We start from the raw sequence: 20,360 nt of genomic DNA, 5'->3' as shown, positions 1-20,360 counted from the left end.
GTGATTTTACAGAAAATATATATATCCTTCTCCATTACGATTGGGGATAACTTTGGCTGGTTTAGGAGGATTCCTGGAGATGAAATTCAGAGAAAAAGAAGCTCTGGAAGTTGGTTTTAACACCAAGGAAGGAAGAGTTCATAATTTGTCTTATAGATTGGTACATTTACATATGTTTTTGATTATGGTATTCGTTTGTTTAGCTGTTAATATGTCCAGCTAAATCTAGCTGCTTCTGTTAGCTAGATGAAGCTGGAACTCATGGTTTTAATGCATTAGACTTAACTTTACTTGTTGGTGATATGCTTGTGTTGATTGATTTACCTAGCATGCTTGAATTAGTTATTTAATTGCTTTGAATTCTTCTTCTGTGTAGTTAGTGAACACAAATCTGCATGAACTTGAATACATAATAATTTAGTGAACACTAGTTATTGGAGCTAAGATCAAACCAATCTTAGATTAGTAATTGAATAATTAAATTAAGTTGTGTTAGAGAACTCATATTATGAGTGTAATTGTGTTTTGATTAATCAATCTTCATGGCTCCAATTTTATTTAATAACTGATTCTGTGTTAACTATTGTATGAACATAAATAGAATTACATGAATTGATTAATAATTAGTAGATTTAGAACTAAATTACTAATACTTTCTTAATTGGTCACCAACAGTAATAGTTATAGCGAATGTATAACCATTGAGTGAAAGTGGATTCGAACTAACAGAAGTGTTTTGTTTATGGATTAATTTTTTGTTAAAGAATTAAGTTCATCTAAACTTTCAAAATTAGATAAAAACCCTTTTAGCTTGTTAATAATTAGATTAATTTAGTAGTAAATAAAGTAATTAATAACATCGTTCCCTGTGATCGACACCCGACTTACCTAAGCTATACTGTAATCTGACTAGGTACACTGCCTATAAGTGCATAGTTAATCTAAGTTTGTTAGGTTATAAATATTAAAATTAGTGGGTACTTCTGTGCACATCAGTTTGCTTTAAATATTTGGAGACACTACCTTTATGGTAAAAAGTGTACGATCTTCACTGACTATAAGAGTCTCCAACAAATCCTCAATAAAAAAGAACTCAATATGAGGCAACGTCGATGGGTAAAGTTACTAAATGATTACGAATACGAAATTCGTTATCATCTGGGCAAGGTCAACGTGGTAGCAAATGCCCTAAGTCGAAAGGAGTACTCGGGCCGCTGAGTAAAATCATTAACAATGACTACCCATTCACATTTGTCCACTCGGATCAAGGAGACACAACTTGAAGCCTTGAAACCTGAGAATGTTGCAAGTGAAGCCTTGCGAGGAATGGATAAAACCGTGAGGTCAAGGGTGACAGAGCTCGTTACCTCATGAATCGAATATGGACACCAAGATTTGGCGGTTACAAAGACATTATCATGAACGAAGCTCACAAGATCAAGTACTCCATTCATCCCGGGTCAGATAAGATGTATCTAGACCTTAGGAAATTATATTGGTGGCCAAACATGAAAGCGGAAATCGCTACCTGTGGGCAAGTGTTTGACTTACGCCAATGTCAAAGTAGAATACCAAAAGCCCTCAGGTTTGCTACAACAACCAGATATACCCGAGTGGAAGTGGGAGCGGATAACCATGGACTTCATAACTAAATTGCCCAAGACAATTGGTGGGCATGACACCATATGGGTAATTGCCGATAGGTTAACCAAATCCGCACACTTCCTACCAATAAAGGAGACAGAAAAAATAAAGAAACTAACAAGGAAATACATCAAGGAGATTGTACGATTACATGGTGTGCCATTATCCATTATCTCTGACAGAGATAACAGGTTTACCCCACAGTTTTTGACAATCACTACAAAAGTCCTTGGGAACCAGACTCGACATGAGTACAACCTAGCACCCGCAAACTGATGAGCAAAGCAAGAGAACTATTCAAACGCTGGAAGACATGTTGAGAGCTTGTGTGATAGACTTCAGTAAAGCTTGGGATACCCACTTACCACTCATCGAGTTCTCATACAACAACAATTATCACTCTAGCATTAAAGTTGCTCCATTTGAAGCCCTCTGTGGGCACAAGTGCGGATCACCTCTATGTTGGCTGAGGTGAATGACACTCAACTAGCTAAAGGAAAAGTGCCTAACAACACTCTTACCAGCCCTGAGATAATACAACAAACAACGGAGAAGATCATTCAGATCCGTGAACGACTAAAGGCATATCGAGATTGACAAAAGAGTTATGCGGATAAACGACGCAAACCCTTGGAATTCCAGGTTGGTGATCACGTGTTGTTGAAAGTCTCACCCTAGAGGGGAATGATATGTTTTGTAAAACGTGGGAAACTAAACCCAAGGCTCAAAGCCTTTGTTTGTTTGCATTGTATGTATGGTAGAATATGTGGCATACTGGGAACTCACTAAACTTTATGCTTACGTTGTTAAGTCAAATATATTTTTTCTAAGTTGTTCATGTGGAGGACGTGACGTGGCTGTACATTCGCATCGAAGATTTGTTATTGTTAACTTTCGTTGGTTTTTATAAATTAACTCAGTTTAAACTCCTGTTTTTGAAACGAAAGCATAATGTCATATGTTCTCAAGAATGCGCTTGAATTTTAAAAATATTTTAAATGAAAATTTTGGTTTGAAATTTGGGACGTTACACTTGAAATCTCTCACTGAACCGAGTATTATGGACGCTCTAACAAGTAACACAACAAATATTATGAAAAATGAAAGTAATTATCCAACGCCATGTCATCATCTTTTAGGATATCTTCAATATTATATATAATTGATTTCTTCAATTTTCTCTCTCAATCTTTGATGAAAACCAACAACTCCACTATCAGTGTTGTCAAACAAGTTCGTTCCTCATCAAATACGCGACCATAAGTGCTAAATGTGGACTCGGATTCCACAGCTGAAACTTCTATGGTTCCTTCAACATTTAGAAAATCATCCAAAAATTCGTTATCATCATCAAATCTCACTACTTCATTTTTTCTTATTGAGATGATCCATGATTGTCGAATTTTTCTTTGTACATTATAAATAAATGTTCCATATCTTTTTAACCCTCAGACCATGGATTCCACCTTCAATTTTATGACCAAATTTGACATCAAGATTTCATATGTTATGGTGTACGAGATCATCTTCTTAAAGACATGTGACAAAAATGATGATTTAAAATTGTAGATCAAATAACATTGTGAAAAACATGTAATCCTTGAGTTTATTGAATGTAGCTCAATACTTGTCATGCTTCAACCACATTTTTGAACATATGTGACAAAAATATGTTTTTGTTGACCAATCTCTCAGATGTTTGTCGACTTCTAAAACTTTTTTAAGAAAAATACATGGACCACCGATTTTGACAATGACGGTACACTCTTTGTTTTTGTCTTGCAATTTTCAAGATACTTTATCATATATTTTTTTATAACAATGAAATCAAATTTTCATGAAATTCTCCCGAGATCCAATGTATATGAAATATCTATAAAACATAAAAGCTATTTATAATAATAAGTACTCGAAAATTTAAAAAAAAAATATTACCTTACTTCATATTTGGCAAATGTCTTTCTTAGTTCTAACTTCCAAGAATCCAAGGCGGTCTTCAACAACCCGCAAGTGAGATTCTGTCTAGCAGGACAATCATTGCATACATACTTCTTTGATTCTAAACCACACGTTTTTATATGATTGTTAAAATTTATTATTCTTTGGGTGTATTGTTTCTATATATCTAATGGCTTTTTCTGAACACATTCCATAAGATAGTTGTGTTTATGACAATAAGGTTCAAGATATGGGTGATGCACCTTATATGAAAATGTTTTCCACCATCATACAAGTTAGACACTTCTTTTATCAACACTTGTATGCATTATTGGTTGTAGTTATATTATCGACGGTCATGGACATAACGTTTTTTATTGCTCACATGTATACAATCCAATAACAGACAAACCACATCCTTCCCATATTGACTATCTATAAACCTAAACTTTAAGATTCTCATTCTTTTATACATGATCTATTTTTGTTGATAAAGTAACCAATTGTAATCATATAATTGACTCTTTGACTCAAGGTCCTCCAAGTGTCTGTAGTCAAATGTATATAATGCAAGCCTTACACCAAGATCCCAGTGTAGCTTAGACTGAGATTCTTTTGAATCCATTATATATATATATATATATATATATATATATATATATATATATATATATATATATGGAGTGGTTCAAATGAGAATCACAAAAAATTAAGAACCCTAAGAATCCTATTAATTAGTAAATATTTACATAATACTCTTATTAAACATGTAAAAATCCTAATACAAAAATGACAAAATTAGAAGTTTTAAAGTCTAATATTTTCATTTGTATATGCACTCTTATTTTAACATAAAACTTATACAAAATACAATTTTACACAGTCCACTTAAAATTTAATGTTAAAAGTTCACAACTTAATGCAAACCATTTTACAATAATTCACTAATTCAAAAATGTCAAAACCTCAAACTCTACTACCACACACCGCCACCAACCACCTGTATCAACATTGTAATCATCATTTCTTCCAAATCAGATATGTAAATAAAGCCATGCATTAACTTAAATAGTACATTCACAGTTTAATAAAATATATTAATTCATTCGTTTTGAATTTAATGCAAAATAATTATAAAAACTAGTAGATTCTTACAGATTTATACAACAAAAAAATAAATAAATTCACAAGAAAATTAAAAGAAAAACTTATACATAAATCATTAATATTTTATTAGAAATTATAAAAAAATTCACAACAAAATGCAGTCAATTCACAGTTAAACAGAAAATTCAACGTTTAATGCCGTCAATTTACATTTTTAATAACAAAAATCATTGTTTAATACAAAAAATTCATAGTTTAATATAGTCAATTTACAATTTAAATAAAAAATTCACAACTTAATGCAGTTAATTCAAAGTTTAAAAAACAAAAATCACAGCTTAATACATAAAAATCACATCTTATAACCATATTATCAATTTGAAATTCAAGCTTAATAAGAAAATTCACAGCTTATTATAGTCAATTCATATTTTTAAACACAAAAATCATTGTTTAATATAAAAAATTTATAGTTTAAATAAAAAATTCACATCTTATTACAACTTAATACATAAAAATCACATATTATTACTATAAATTTGTAGTTTAATACAAACAATATAAATTCACAACTATATTATCAATTTGAAAATTTTAATACAATCAATTCACAGTTTAATAAGAAAATTCACAGCTTATTACTGTTAAGTTACAGTTTAAACATGAATTTTACAGCTTATTGAAGTCAATTCACAATTTAAAACACAAAAGTTACAACTTAATACACAAATCATTTATATTTTAACACGAAATCTGTATTAGATTCACAATTTAATATAACCAATTCACAACTTAATACTGTCTATGTAGCACCCGGTTCCTGGTAAGTAAATGTTATTTGAGTATTTCCTTTCTTTTAGCCTTGGACTTGGCGAGTCATAGGTCCGACTCGCCGAGTGGATGCGGGACCCGGGACACGTTTAAGTTGGCGACTCGGCGAGTCCATATCCTGGACTCGACGAGTCACAACTGTTGGATGAAACCCTAAGTTTCAGGGGTTTGCACCCTATTTAAGCAACACCTCCGCCCCAGGCCAGCCCCCATTCTCTCCCCAGAGCTCCCAACCCTCGTTTATGCTTGTTCTTTGAGGAATTGAAGCTTTGTTGTGTACTTTTGAAGGTTTTGAAGGATGAAGGAAGTAGATCCATAAGAAGGGAAGCCATCCAGGCATTATTGTGTTCTTCCAGCAGTTCCTTTGAGGTATAACCCGTTTTCCCCATGATTCTATGATTAGTACTTCATTTAGGTCTTTCTTGGACAAGTCCCCAAGATTGTATGTGCATTATATGTCGTAATAAGATGTTTGGCCTATGGATCTAGGCAAGATTGAGCTCCAGGAGCTCAGATCTGTTAGCTTTATGGACCCATGTTGCTTGTTTACCCTAGATCTACCCTTTTGAGGCATTTTGAGCCCTAAAATCCATATGGTGAATATCCACACGTAAAGTTGGAAACTTTACGTGTGATTCGTGTCCTAGAAGTCCAGATCTGTGAATGACATGGACTGGAATCGAGCAATTTCTGTGTATTTAGTGGGTGCATGGCAACGACTCGGCGAGTCGTTCATATGACTCGGCGAGTCTGTTCGCGAGTCTCCGAGTTTGTCCCCTTTTCGTAGTGTCGAGTGGGCAGTGAGTCACGGGGTGTGACTCAGCGAGTCGGAAGCTGAACTCATCTATGGAGGTACTCGGCGAGTCAATGCCCTGACTCGGCGAGTTCAAGACAATCTCCTTAGACCAAGAACAGACTCGGCGAGTTGTTCATACAACTCGGCGAGTCGCAACATAAGTGTTCTTCGGATGAAGAGGAACTCGACGAGTTGTTCATACAACTCGGCGAGTAGGATGAAGGACTTGAATATCGGTTTAGAAGGTGAACTCGTCGAGTCGTCGCCTAACTCGATGAGTAGGATCGGGATTCAGGACAATCGTTTGGGTAGGGACTCGGCAAGTTGGAAAGCCAACTCGGCGAGTCGGGTCAACTGAAAGTTGACTCTGATTTTGACTTAGGTCATGATCAGGGGTAAAATGGTCATTTTACCCAATGGACAGTTAGCAGTATTTGACTGAGTATGTTGTGGGAATTGCAGCCGGAGGATTTCCGGAGCAGCAACAACAGTAGTAGGCAGTCAGTTCCCGATCAGATCAGCAGCTACTTCGAGGTGAGTTACCTTCCAGTAGCGGTGGGTCTACGACCACAATGTCGGCCCACCAGTAGGAGTTATTTGTAGATGTTTGACTCTGCGTTATGTTATGTGCTAGTATGATATGATGCTATGTGCTAGTGACAGTAGGGGGGGAGATAGTCCCCGAAGTATCCGGTCGGTAGGACCGAAGGGGTGGCCAGCACCCAGATATGCTAGGCAGTAACCGGTCGGTAGGACCGAAGGGGAGGCCAGCACCCAGATATGCTAGGCAGTATCCGGTCGAAAGGACCGAAGGGGAGGCCAACACCCATATATGCTAGGCAGTATCCGGTCGAAAGGACCGAAGGGAAGGCCAGCACCCAGATATGCTAGGCAATGTCCGGTCGAGAGGGCCGAAGTGGAAGGTCGGGTACCCAGATATGCCTGACAATATATGTATGTTATGAGATTATTTGGTATGTGGTACGATGGGGGAACTCACTAAGCTTTGTGCTTACGGTTTTCAGTTTTGGTTTCAGGTACCTCCTCAGCTAGGGGAAAGGAGCTGGCGCGGTAGCAACATGTCACACACACACTCTCTGGTTTCCGCATTTACGAGATTCTCTGGGATTTATACTCTGATATTTTGATTGGTTGTATGATTTGACTTTTAGACACAGTTTACGTTGTATCATGGTTTGATCAAACAATGTTTTAATTATTAATGTCTTCTAAAGTAATGTTTTAAAACGAAATTTTTGGACGTGAAAATTGGGTCGTTACAGTCTATTTACAGTTTAATCACAAAATTCATTATGAGTAAACTACCACATTTGATATGTAAAAAATAATGTATTCACAGCTTAAAACTTTAAGACCTCCATTAAAAATTCGACAAATTAGGAGTAAACGATCACATCTTTTGTTTATGAATTAGTTTTCTAACAATTTCCAACTAGTTTTTTGAAGTCTAATTAACCAACAATGAAGTAGGTTTAAATGAACAACTAGGTTTTATATAAAGTGTTTTTTTCGGAATCTATTTTTAATTATAAAATTTTTGCTAAAACTCTAATTAGACAACTAAACATAAAGATTTATAAATGGACTAATAATAAAAAAGAATAAAACATTGTTGCAACCTTTTATTATTTTAATAATAGTTTAGTATTTTAATAAGAAAACTATAAAACTCTCGTATCTAACCAGATTTGAGCAAAAAACACATTAAAAAAGACTAGTTCAGAATTTGTTCACAACTTAATATAGTAGTCTTTCATAGCTTAATAGATACATTCTTTTCATTGAGACATTTCATCAAACACCTTTTATGCATCTGATTTAAAAACTTTTCTATCTAAACATTATCATCATAAAAATACACAAAGAATAGAAAGATGAGGAGGTATAAAAAATCTGATCTGGTGGTAGAATCATCATCGACCACCAGAAATGCGCAACAAATCATTTCTGATGCAGATCTGATGGTATCATGAATATCTGAGATAAGAGATGAATGCAAACCTGTTGGAGTTTCACCAAAGCGACGGGCAACAGAGGTGGTGGTGATTGACGGCGTTAGTGTCGTTCCTCGGTGTTAGAGCTCAAAAACATTCGATCTGATGCAGATCTATGTGTTTTTCATCGAAAATCATGGAGAAAGAGATATAGGAAAGCTCGTCGTGTTTAACCGGGATCTGAGAGGAAGCAACTATGCTGGCGGCTAATGGCGGTGTGGTTTGTCGGTTTTAGAGCTCAAATACGTTAGATCCAGTGCAAATCTAGTCACTTTTTGTCGTAGATCATGAAGAAAGAGATGGAGACGAGTTTTTTGTATTTCACCGGAGCGAAGAGCAGTAGCAGTGGTTATTAGTGATGGCTTTTGCCGACAATGGGGTTTTTGACTCTAGATCTGAAGTCGGTTGCGGCCAACGGTGGATTTGAAGTGAAAAACTTTGGAAACTTAACATTCCGACGAGGGAAGGTGGCATGTGGCAGCAGTAGGTGGCGGACATAGGTGGTAAAACTCATATTAGTGTTTGAGTTGTTGGGAGAGTTTAAGAGAGTTTCTTGCAAAAAAGATTTGTAACTGTTCGAAATGTTATCAAATTTTTAGATATTTGTTGTTAAAGTTAAAAATGACTATTAGAATAGTTAAAAATGAGTGGTTATTAGAGTTCTTAATCTTTTTATTTTTATTCTCATTTAAACATTTACCTATATATATATATATATATATATATATATATATATATATATATATAGTTTTATTTTTTATTTTTTCCTTTTAAGCTAGTGTGTTGTAATTTCTAGTACATATACCTATAAAGACAATGGTACGTCTATGTGACTCAACTCTGATATTACCATGTCTAAGAGAGTTTGGTTTCTCCACATATACACGTCGTTCCAATGTGTATCCCGAGTGGATTTAACTATGAAACACTTCTTTCCTAACTGATTCTCAACTTTGTCTTGGAATTCCTTGAACATGTCAATAGTTTTAGATTTTATTTTTAACAAATATCATTACTATCATTATCTAGTGATATGAAATTACTTTACAGGGCCGTATTTGAGAGGGGAAGGTGGACAGTGGCACAGGGCCCCGAAAAAAATAGGGGCTGATATTTGGTCATATTGTCTAATACAAACTCTCCGTGTTCGAATCCCTTCGTTGTTCAAGCAAAAACATAAATTTCTTATGGTTCAAATCCTTCAAACAAAAACATAAATTTCTTATGGTTCAAATCGTAAGCCCACTTTTGTTTTCTTAAGTTAATACAAACTCTCCATGTTCGAATCAAGCCCACTTTTGTTTTCTTAAGTTAATACAAACTCTCCGTGTTCGAATCCCTTCGTTGTTCAAGTGCATGCTTTTTAAATTGGGTTGGGTTAAACTTCTTTTGTGTGCTTCCACAAAATTCTCGTGCCTTTCTTTTTTCATTAAGAACAAGATTGCAAGATTCTTGATGTAATATTTTATTAAATTATTAAGTAATTTTTTAAAAGATTAATTACTTTTTCTGAGTTTTAATACACTATGCACCCATTTGTTTCACTAATTTATAATGACTTCCAAAAAGATAATAATAGTGAGGGCTTTTAGTTATCAATAGGGAATCGTTGAATGATTGAATGAGAAAAATATATTTTTGTCACATTTTACCAATGACTAAACTAACATGTAAAATCTTTATTTTATTAAAATTTTTATATTTTTAGTAAAATTGTAGTATAAAATATCAGGTCCGGAGCAATTAGTCGGTACTTATTAAAAAAAATAAAGTTTATCGCTAAAACAGTTTATGTAATTTAATTCGTTCCACGTTAAGACCTAAGAGCCTTTTTTTTTTTTTCGGGTCGTACAAGGCATTTGAATCTTCAAGACCGACTCTGTTACTTTATCTTATATATTAAAAACTCTTATAAATCTCAATAAAATATATTTTATTTGTTTATCCTTGTGTGGGCGGTGAAAATTTTGGAAAACAAGAATTCCTTTGTATATAAACCATGTTTTTAGATTGATCAATATTAGGGATGAGCATATGGACCGGGGAACCGGCCGGAACCGGATCTCGATGGAACCGGCCGGAATCGGATCTCGATGGAACCGGTCGGGCCGGGACTGGGACGTTATTTTTGTGGATTTTTTGAACCGGGAACTGGTAGGAATCGGAACCGGTAGAACCGACAAAAACCGGTAGAACCGGCAAAAACTGGAACCGTATGATGTTATTTTTCAAGGACCGGTACCAACATTTGAAGACACGACAGGAACCGGGAACCGATAGAACCGTCGGGCCGGTTCGGTTCTTGATTTTGGCCGAAACCGGTTCCTGGTTCGGGGCGGTTCGGTCCTTTTGCTCATCCCTAATCAATATACCATGGCTCAAAAAATGATAGTGTGTTATCTTGTGGAGGAGTCCAAACATTGTGAGTTAATGACACTATACGTGAATTATAAATTGACCCAACTATTAAAACAAAAAATAAGACTTATGAAAATTACATATCTCAATCTAGCATGTTATGAGATCCAGATATAACTTGTTGACATCGATTGCATCTAACAAAGAATTGGTTTTTTGTTCGAGTTGTGGGCCTTAGACAGAACCCATGGCATAGAGCCCGAACTAGTTGGGCTTTATCTCTGTTATTCTATTTGGGTCGGGTTAGACCGAGGATTCGACCCGATCGACCAACAAGAAGCGACTGATGGCTTGCTTCCCAAGAAGGGCTTATACTCGAATAAATAGACTAGGAAAGAAAATTTGAAGCAATTTCGATCGGAGTACGTCGCCAATCTCCTCTTTCGGAGCTAATTTACCAACAGGTATGTGTTTGATTCATGGCATGGGTTAACATTGAATTACGATATTGTTTTAGTCGGCGAAGTCCACCAATTAAAACCCTTAAATCAAATTAGTTTCGTTTCTGGAACCTAATTATCTATACTGATTACCATATCGTTTACAGAGATCTATTAAGCCGTTAAATTCAATCGAAGATGTTTCTAACCAGGTAAAGGCATTTTGATTACAAATCTGGTTTTTTCTTCGGGTTCAGAATCTTATTTTCTTCAGTCGACAAAACCACAATGAGTGAAGTCCGGCGACGGGTAACCCGTCCGTCATGTTTCCTTGCCCTAAAATTGATCGGCGATCTTCCATTTCAAATGACGTAGTTTCCGGGCTTCTCATTCAACTGACAAATAAAATCCAGCCGGAACTTTTATCCTAAGTATGAAGTGGTTCCCCCCAAATCGCTGTTTTTTAAGCTGATGTCTGGGTTTTATGTAGGACTGAGTATGATAGAGGTGTTAACACCTTCTCTCCAGAAGGCCGGTTGTTTCAGGTTGAATATGCCATTGAGGCCATTAAGGTATATATATATATATTGATCATCGGCTATTAGCTAATATTATGAATACAATGAAATGATTTTTATATGTGTGTGTTTGGCTGTTGATTATGATGACAGTTGGGTTCGACTGCTATTGGATTGAAGACGAAGGAAGGAGTTGTTCTTGCTGTTGAAAAGAGAATTACCTCTCCACTCCTGGTATGTCCATTATATGTTCTCCATTGATGTGTAGGTCTGGTTTTAGATGTTTGAACACTGTTACTAGAATTGTAGATGGTTGATAATTGGGGACATCTATCCGCTACTATAAACCAAATATGAATACTGTATTTTATGGGAAATGTCACATACTTTCTTTCATATGGTTTGTGTAGCAACCTTTTGCCACTTAACTGTTTAAGTTCATGCAAGTTCTACAATGAAAAATCAAAATGGTGGCTAAATAATCGTAGAATCCAAACTATGAAATAGAATTGACATATACTCAAAACATTACATGTTTTATTTTCAGGAGCCTAGTAGTGTTGAGAAAATTATGGAAATTGATGAGCACATTGGGTGTGCCATGAGTGGATTAATTGCAGATGCACGTACACTTGTTGAACATGCACGAGTTGAAACTCAGGTGACATTGATATTATTATTATCAGTCACTATATAATTTATTATAAAAGAATTCCACTTCCACATTGATCTCAATATCTAATTATTGTATTTCAGAATCATCGATTCTCCTATGGTGAGCCAATGACTGTTGAGTCAACCACCCAAGCTCTCTGTGATCTGGCACTGAGATTTGGTGAAGGAGATGAAGAATCTATGGTTAGTAATTCAACTTATTTACTTATTTCAAGTCTTCAACTAACATTTTTTTTTTTAAAAAAAAATTTGTATTCTTTTTGCAGTCTCGACCTTTTGGTGTCTCCCTTCTTATTGCTGGCCATGATGAAAATGGTCCCAGTCTGTAAGTAGCAATATTTTTTTAGGGATTTATAATAAGTGATAGATAACATTTATAAAAGTGCAAATTGTGTGTTGCTATTTCCTGAAATTTACCTTTTATGAAACTGTTGATATATGCAGATACTATACGGATCCATCAGGCACATTTTGGCAATGCAATGGGAAAGCTATTGGGTCAGGGTCTGAAGGTGCTGACAGTTCTCTTCAGGAGCAATACAACAAGGTTTTATATTGTTTTCATTTCATTTTATTATCTCCAATTCCATTCACCCAAATGCTGGATTTGCTGATTCCGGTATTCATAGGATTTGACTTTAAAAGAAGCTGAGACTATTGCTCTTTCCATCTTGAAGCAAGTCATGGAAGAAAAGGTCAGTATTTGTATTTTTTCTTTTTTTTAATTTTGTAATAAGCAAAATATGTAAATATATGTTGATAGTAAGGAAGATCTTATGTAACATTTTTGTTTGTTTTAAGGTAACTCCCAACAATGTGGATATTGCAAAGGTGGCGCCTACTTATCACTTGTACACCCCTGCTGAGGTGGAAGCTGTTATTGGTCGCCTATGAAATGGGAAGAGTTTTATTGACAAGTTGTAGACTTTTTTCGTTTGGTTTCCTTAAAAAATATGTATTTTGTACTAAATTGCCAAGATTTTATTATGTTTCTGTTCATTTATGGTATTTGAACATGAGACCCTTTTTTTATGATTGTCAAAAATCATGGAATTAAAATTGGAGACCTAGAACTTTGTTTAAAAGATTTAACGAGTGTTGTTGAAAAACATATAGCTTCTTTTACAGATATATTTTAATTCAAGTCTTTTTAAGCTTAATTTTTGTCCAAGTTTCACAAGAATCATTCAAATGTGAATTTGTCTTTAGATCATCTCCATCTCTATGCGTTAGTGGTCTTTATGTGAACAGATTTTCAATCCTTGGATGGAAGAAAAAGATTGTTTCTTTTTGACTTAATAAGCTTAATGGGTTAAACACTTAATTTAGACATCTATAAATGGTTTTTTGTCTTTGATTTAATCTGGATAGAACGACTTAATGAGTTATGGTTAATGTATTTTTCATGCTAAGATTGATGGATATTGTCAAAATTGACAAATATTATGTAAGAAAATAGTTTATTAGAATGTAGGGTCAAAATGATCATTTGATTTTTATTCAATCTAAAAAAAAATGGATATTATGTATGTGGCAATTTATCCAAATAAACATTGTTACCTATTCAATCGCTTTATCAATACACGACTTAATAAAAAAAATCAAAAAACTAAAACAATTATTAAGAAGTTGTTTTGAATGCTCATCATTATGCAAAAATATAAAAAAAAAAAACAGAAAGAAAAGATCCACTCATCTAACCACGAAATTCATTCATAAACTTCTTGTGAAAATCCGTCAACCGTGAAACTATCGCAGGAATCTTATCCTCTTGAGGCAATATCGTGCACCTAAAATGCCACGTCCCCGGGACCTATCACAAATCACCACCCAACATAACAACATAAATAAACCACCCTTTTAATCCATTAATTATTTAATAATAATAATAAAAAAAACATTCTTACCTGACCAAAACCAGTACCAGGTACCACAACAATACCAGTAGAATTAAGTAAACGAATTGCATAATACGCATCCGCTGCTTTTTTAGCTTCTTCTGCAGCTTTTATCGCTTTATTTGGCAATTGAATTCGCGGAAAAAGATACATTGCTCCTTCCGCTTTATTACATGTCACACCCTCTAAGCTGTTGAATGCATCTTCCAATTTCTATAAAAAAAATAATTATTCAAAAGCAGTTTAAATGTAAGTATGTTGCGATCATGAAAAAAAACAATAGACTAACCTTAGCGCGTCTAGCCAATGATTTCAAGATTCCATCTCTCTCACTAAAATAGGAATCATAAGATTCATCTCCAACTTTTGGGGGACTCATGACAAGACTTGCAAGAATTTGACCAGAAATATTGGAGCAAAGATTCACAGATGCCAACTTGTAAAATTGTTGTCTAACTTCAGTACTAAAACCAGTTACCTCCATGTAACCACCTCTTTTCCCACATTCACCATGATACCCTTTTTAAAAAAAAAAACTCTTATATAAACTCAACAATTTGAATTTTATGTTATTTCATTTATTTATATATACCTTTAGATACCGATTGAAAAGAAACCAAGGGGATATCACCATATCCCATTGAACGACAGATTTTCTTGAATGAGTTAAATTTCTTGTCAGCTGCATATATATTCTCTTGGTATACCTGCAAAAGTTGGTTTACGAAAATGTCCAATTTACCCTTTTCAACTTGCGTAATAACATATGGAAGAGATTTTTATTTTTTTTACCTCGTCTGCTAAAAGAACCAAACCTTCTTTCTTGCAAAATTCCACAATTTGTCGTTGGTTTTCTTCAGCAAGAACCTATGAAGTATCAACAAGAGTGAAAAGTAATTTTACCATTTTTACTAAAAATGGTTTAAATAGAATGCATTTTTATTTTTTTACCTGCCCGGTTGGGTTGCCCGGATTAATTGCAACCAATGCCCGAACAGTAATACCCTTTTGTCGGGCAGCTTCTAACTGTTTCTTGAGTTCAGACACCTCAAGTCCCCACCCTGTTGCTTCATCAAGATAATAACGAACCTGAAAAAATCAATAATATTTATTTTACTATATTTCTTTTAGATATTAAAAAATGTCTTATTTTGAAATAAAAAAAATACATACTAGAGTGCCACCATGAAGGGCAATAGAAGCAGAGTAAAGAGGATACTGAGGAATGGGACATAAAATTCCATCCTTTTCTGATCTTATAAGTAACTGCATCATCATATGGACCTGAAATGAAAGATTTAATAAAGCCGATTCGTTTGACATGAAAATGGTTAGTTTAAGAGCATGAAAAAGTCGATTTTACCCCTGGACTTGCACCATCTGTCAAGAAGATATCATCTGGATCAGCAGGGTAGCCATCACGAGCTTTAATTCCAGCAGCAATGGTGTCACGCAATCCCTTAATACCCTGATTCCATTACCAAAAAATAAACATTTTTCTCCACTTTCAGGTTAAAATTTATTATTTATGTGTAGAAATTAAGTTACCTGACTGTGACTATATGCACCAGTAGCTCTTCCAGGCATTTGATCCAAGACCATTATTGCTCTTGCTATGGAATCCGAACTGGAAGAAGTCAAAAGTAATTAAGTAAAGATATTTGTTAACTTAATTCTTAAGAAAAGCTATCATTAATCCATACCTAAACAAACCATTTGTTTCCCTCTTGTCTAATAAGGAAGGATTGTCACATAATGCAAGAACCTCTCGAAAGAAAGTTATAGGTTTTTGACCAAGAGCTTGTGGATTTCCAATATTACAGTAAAGAATCTGCCAGATTTGAAACAATCACTTGCAATAGAATGTGTATTAATTTTTCATTGTGATTATAAACATCATAAGAGATGGCGTGTGAGAAAGTGATACCTCATTAAAAGGTTTGGAACCTGGATTTGTTTGCAAGTCTTGCTGTAATTTCTGTGATAGAATTCAAAATCGAGTCTCAATATCTCCATTAACGATAGCTGTGGATATGTGCTTTAATGCATAAATTTGATTCTCTAGAAAACATGATTTGTTTTATTACCTGAGCTATAGAGACAATCTCACCACGAACAGCATATTCACATTCTAATACCTGGAAATGGAGAAATGTAATAGGTTAACAATGTACTAGTATAGTGAAAATCCACGAAGTACTAATTCGTTTAGATCAAATAGATGACTAATGTTCGATCCAGAATCATTGAGGCTTGTTTTCGTATACAGAAATTTTAGTTGTTATTAAGGTCTCTTACTTTTCGTTAACAATGTAGTGAAAAAACGTTGATCATCTCTCGATTAGTGAAGCATAGAAGCTAGACCTTACAATTAATACCGATTCATGAACATGTTGAAAACAGGAATAACAAGATAAACGAGAACCTTAGGGTTGAGCGTTTCAAGAGTAACAGGGGCTGTTTTTGATCCTTTTGAAGCCATGACTGAGTAACAACGAAGGTGTGAATTCAGAGACGAGTTTAATCGAGGGAGATGTGATCTATTACAGCAATTATTCGAAGAAGAAAGCGTGGATGATGTTTGATATTGATTCAATTTCACGACGGAAGCGATCGTGTTGTTGGCGATCAACCTTTTTGCCCTTTCACCTACGAATTTCCGCATTTGGAGAGACTCAGAGAACCGCAACCACCATCAATGATCATCAAACGTATGCTTGCGCTTTCAAAAACTCCGATACGCGGCCCCATTTCAACATTATTCCAACTTTTACCCTCAACCTATCTCCTACTTAGCATAACTCCCCCTTGTAGCTTTTTTATACTTAATCATACGCTCCTTCCACTCACATCTGTTCAAAAACATATGATATTAATAAATTTTATTTACAATACATTTCAATATTTCTATTGTTCATTCAGAATGTGAATTTTTTTTATAAAGAGTTAGTTAATGTACAAAAGACCATCAAAACTCTCAATTTTACGACACTTTTTTCATCATACACAATACATTAGAATTAATTTCAACCTTACATTTTCAAGTTTTGATAGGTTATGGGTAGGATAAAATGTTGATATGAACATAACTAAAAAAATTCTATAATACTAGATGCCGAATAAGATGTAGAATACCATCATTTTGGGTTAAAATCAACTCACTCTAACGGTGTAATAAAAAATATGAACAAAAATCATTGGTCTATTAAGAACAATTTAAAGAAGAAAGACTTAAATAGTAAATTAAGAGTTAATTTTTCTACATCTTGTGACATTAACCCCTTGATAAACTATGAGAAGTCTTAATGTATCTGTTTTAGGGTTTAAATTGACATATTTGAAAGAATAGGGCTGTTTTCGTAACTAATAGATAACTTCAAGGGCAGCCGATTAACAAATGCGTATGGCTGGGCTTGGTCAGTGAGTGCGAGTTAGGTACTCGATTCCGTTATGCCTTCCCAATTTACGCGCCAACGATTTATCTCAATAACCATAATAACTAAATCAAATTAATATTCATAAATAAAATTAAACAGAAATCAACATAAACATGATTTTTTTTGTCAGTAGTTTTAAAGATTACAAGAAAATAAATACAAAAATTCAGAAGGATTATCACATACACCATTAATTAACATCGTTTAAATGAACATGAATTAAGTGGAGTCAAAGTCAACATCCGTTTGAGGTAACCACATAGCTCCGTCAATGAAAGACCTGACGTTAAATTTAGCCGCTTGGGAACTCGTTAAACTCGGTTTATAACCAGACCAACTCACCCGTTTATCAACCGCCGATCCTTCGCCGGAGTTCTGGTACTCGGCGTAGAATATAGACGACGGTGGTTCCACACCCCGATCCCACTCTGCCCACCCCAGTGGATTCAAAAACCCTCCGATACTCGACTGCATGATTACGGTGGTCGAGTAATCCTTCCATGGCCGGCCTAGGTAAGTCGGAGCTGTGAGATTATTCAGAGGGGTTATCTCGCATTTCTGGATCGAGATACCGGAGTTTTCATTTGGGTCTGTTTTTCCTTGAGCGGTGATGGTTACGAATTGATTGGGTAATGGTTGCCGTGGCATAATCCTGCAGTTCTGTAACACCACGGCGGAGTTGCCAAAGATGAAGTCGACTGTGCCGGTGACGTTACATTCCCGGTAAAACTGACGGTTGCTATGAGGGTAAAGAGTGTCTTGGAAGGCGTCAAATGAACATCGGTAAAAAACTGAAAAATCTGAACTCGACCTCATCGCTACTGCCTGTTCTTTGATTCCACCGGCGGTGTTCTTGAATCCCATGTCCATTGCTATGAATCCTTTTCCGGATACACCTGATTTGAATTTCGATGGTATAATTATTAACTAAAAGGGAAAGAATTTTGTTTATTTTGTGAGATGGAATTGATGGAAGATTGTATATATACCTAAGGTGGCAGTGTTGAAAGTTCCGACGCCGTCGACTTTGTTTAAGCTGCCGGAAATAATGGATTTATCCATGCCGTCGCCGTAAATCATGACGTTCCAGAAAGACTTGTTCAAAACAACATTTTCTAAATACTCTCCTTCCTTGATGTAAATTACAAACCGATTCTTGCTCTTCATGGGTACCTTTGCCATTGCATCGTTAATGGTGGTTACGTCGCCACTTCCGTCTTTCGCCACCGTCACATCGGGTGTCGGCCTTCCCTCCTGAAGCAACCTCCGGTCACCGGCTACGACCCATCTCGGAAACCCAGATTTCATTTCCCCTAACAACTTTCTATGAATTGGGATATCTAGACTCGCCAGAATCCTTATAATTTTAGTAACAATTGCCAAACTGTTGCTTGTGTATTCCGTTGAATTCTGCATTTGAGATTTCACTTGTACGAGAAATGTTGAATCCATTTCTTCGAGGGAATCCAAACAAGTTTGTTGGTTAGTCAAGGAGGCGCTCAGCCATGTTCTCAGGTCGTCGATTTTCTTCAATGATAACACCTTCTCACCGGATTTCACGTCCATGGAAGAAATGGAATCATGGAGATTATCAATGGCGTCGTTCAATACTGTTCCACATACTTTCAACGCTTCCTTGTCATTCGGGTTGTCTGTTGTCTTCATTAAAGTCTCCGGCAAGGAAGATAAGCCTGATAGAGAAGACAAAGCGACCTGTAAGGAAAGCTTAAACAACTCTTCTGGATCAGTGGTGTTGGATTCATCCATGGCGGAAAGGCTGGAGGAACAAGATTCTGGATACTGAGTTTGAGTACAAACAGCCTTGATGGATTGGGCGGAGGAAAGTTGTTCTTGTTCACCGGAGTCTTTGTTGTTGCGTTTGTTGATGACAGTTCCGGCAACGGCTCCGATGATAACAGCAAGGAGGATGACGATGGAGACGACAATGATGACGATGCGCTTACGACTCTTGCGATGGAAAGCTTGTTCTTCACCATGATTGACCTTGCCATAACCCTTGAACGATTGCTTATTGTCCATTTATTGGTGAGAGATAATGAAATCGATGTGCTTTTTTAGTTTAATATTTGCTTCTTTCCTCTACTGTGTTTATATACGAGCGCGGGGACGATGAGGAGCACTTTTATATTTATATTTTCTGATGGTGATATACTGCTAGACAAATTCTTTAAAAAATGGTTTATTTATAATAATGATCAAAGTAGACTTATTTTATGGGAATATTCAACGTATATCATCTAAAGATAAAAAATAATGCAATTTTTATTAAGCTCGTTTATGGAAAAGCCATGTAAATGAAAAAAAAATTATAATAACCTATGTAAACCGACTCAAATGAGAAAAAGTATTTGGCCAAAAAATTCTTATAATAGCTTTAATCGGGTAAATATTTAAAATGGAGATGATTTTTGCAAATCACATTTCTATTCATCCACTATAATTCATCGACAATTATAACCTTCAACTCATTTTATTTTTAGATTATGAAAATAAACAGAGAAACATACAAACCATATATATTTTATATTTATCCCAAATAAACACACACCATCCTATTCTCATCGGTTGCGTGCATGCCATTTAATCTCCGTGTTTTCGACTTTCTTGTATGGTTAAGAACTAGAAAGGCAATGGTGATGTTATTAGGATTATCAATCCTCTTAACAGTCTTGATGCTATCCA

General features: G+C 35.2%; 3 protein-coding genes across 3 annotated transcripts; 1 reads left to right on the top strand and 2 right to left on the bottom strand.

The window, feature by feature from the left end:
* The first annotated feature begins 11,022 nt into the window (after positions 1–11,022).
* Positions 11,023–13,407, top strand: LOC145102820 (proteasome subunit alpha type-5). Its single transcript, XM_079040292.1, has 10 exons — positions 11,023–11,153; positions 11,297–11,341; positions 11,620–11,701; positions 11,801–11,881; positions 12,195–12,308; positions 12,404–12,505; positions 12,589–12,647; positions 12,767–12,869; positions 12,952–13,017; positions 13,124–13,407. The coding sequence occupies exons 2-10, from the start codon at positions 11,328–11,330 to the stop codon at positions 13,214–13,216; spliced, it is 714 nt and encodes a 237-aa protein (XP_078896418.1). The 5' UTR covers positions 11,023–11,153; positions 11,297–11,327; the 3' UTR covers positions 13,217–13,407.
* A 419-nt stretch (positions 13,408–13,826) lies between these two features.
* On the bottom strand, positions 13,827–16,959 carry LOC145102825 (alanine aminotransferase 2-like). Its single transcript, XM_079040306.1, has 13 exons — positions 16,646–16,959; positions 16,308–16,358; positions 16,148–16,198; positions 15,924–16,051; positions 15,769–15,847; positions 15,584–15,688; positions 15,394–15,504; positions 15,172–15,309; positions 15,013–15,087; positions 14,813–14,927; positions 14,510–14,739; positions 14,230–14,433; positions 13,827–14,135 (listed from the first exon to the last, which is right to left on the bottom strand). Exons 1-13 carry the CDS (start codon positions 16,883–16,885, stop codon positions 14,019–14,021), a joined length of 1,644 nt encoding a protein of 547 aa, XP_078896432.1. The 5' UTR covers positions 16,886–16,959; the 3' UTR covers positions 13,827–14,018.
* Positions 16,960–17,755: 796 nt separating this feature from the next.
* Positions 17,756–19,753, bottom strand: LOC145102824 (pectinesterase 3-like). The gene is made up of 2 exons (XM_079040303.1): positions 18,647–19,753; positions 17,756–18,553 (listed from the first exon to the last, which is right to left on the bottom strand). Exons 1-2 carry the CDS (start codon positions 19,695–19,697, stop codon positions 17,877–17,879), a joined length of 1,728 nt encoding a protein of 575 aa, XP_078896429.1. The 5' UTR covers positions 19,698–19,753; the 3' UTR covers positions 17,756–17,876.
* Positions 19,754–20,360: the final 607 nt, after the last annotated feature.

The sequence above is a fragment of the Lactuca serriola genome, chromosome 4, assembly GCF_051521515.1.
Source record: "Lactuca serriola cultivar US96UC23 chromosome 4, Lser_US96UC23_V15, whole genome shotgun sequence".
Taxonomy (NCBI): Eukaryota; Viridiplantae; Streptophyta; class Magnoliopsida; order Asterales; family Asteraceae; genus Lactuca; species Lactuca serriola.
Note: the sequence above shows the minus strand (reverse complement) of the source record. Positions and strands in the feature narration are given on the sequence as shown.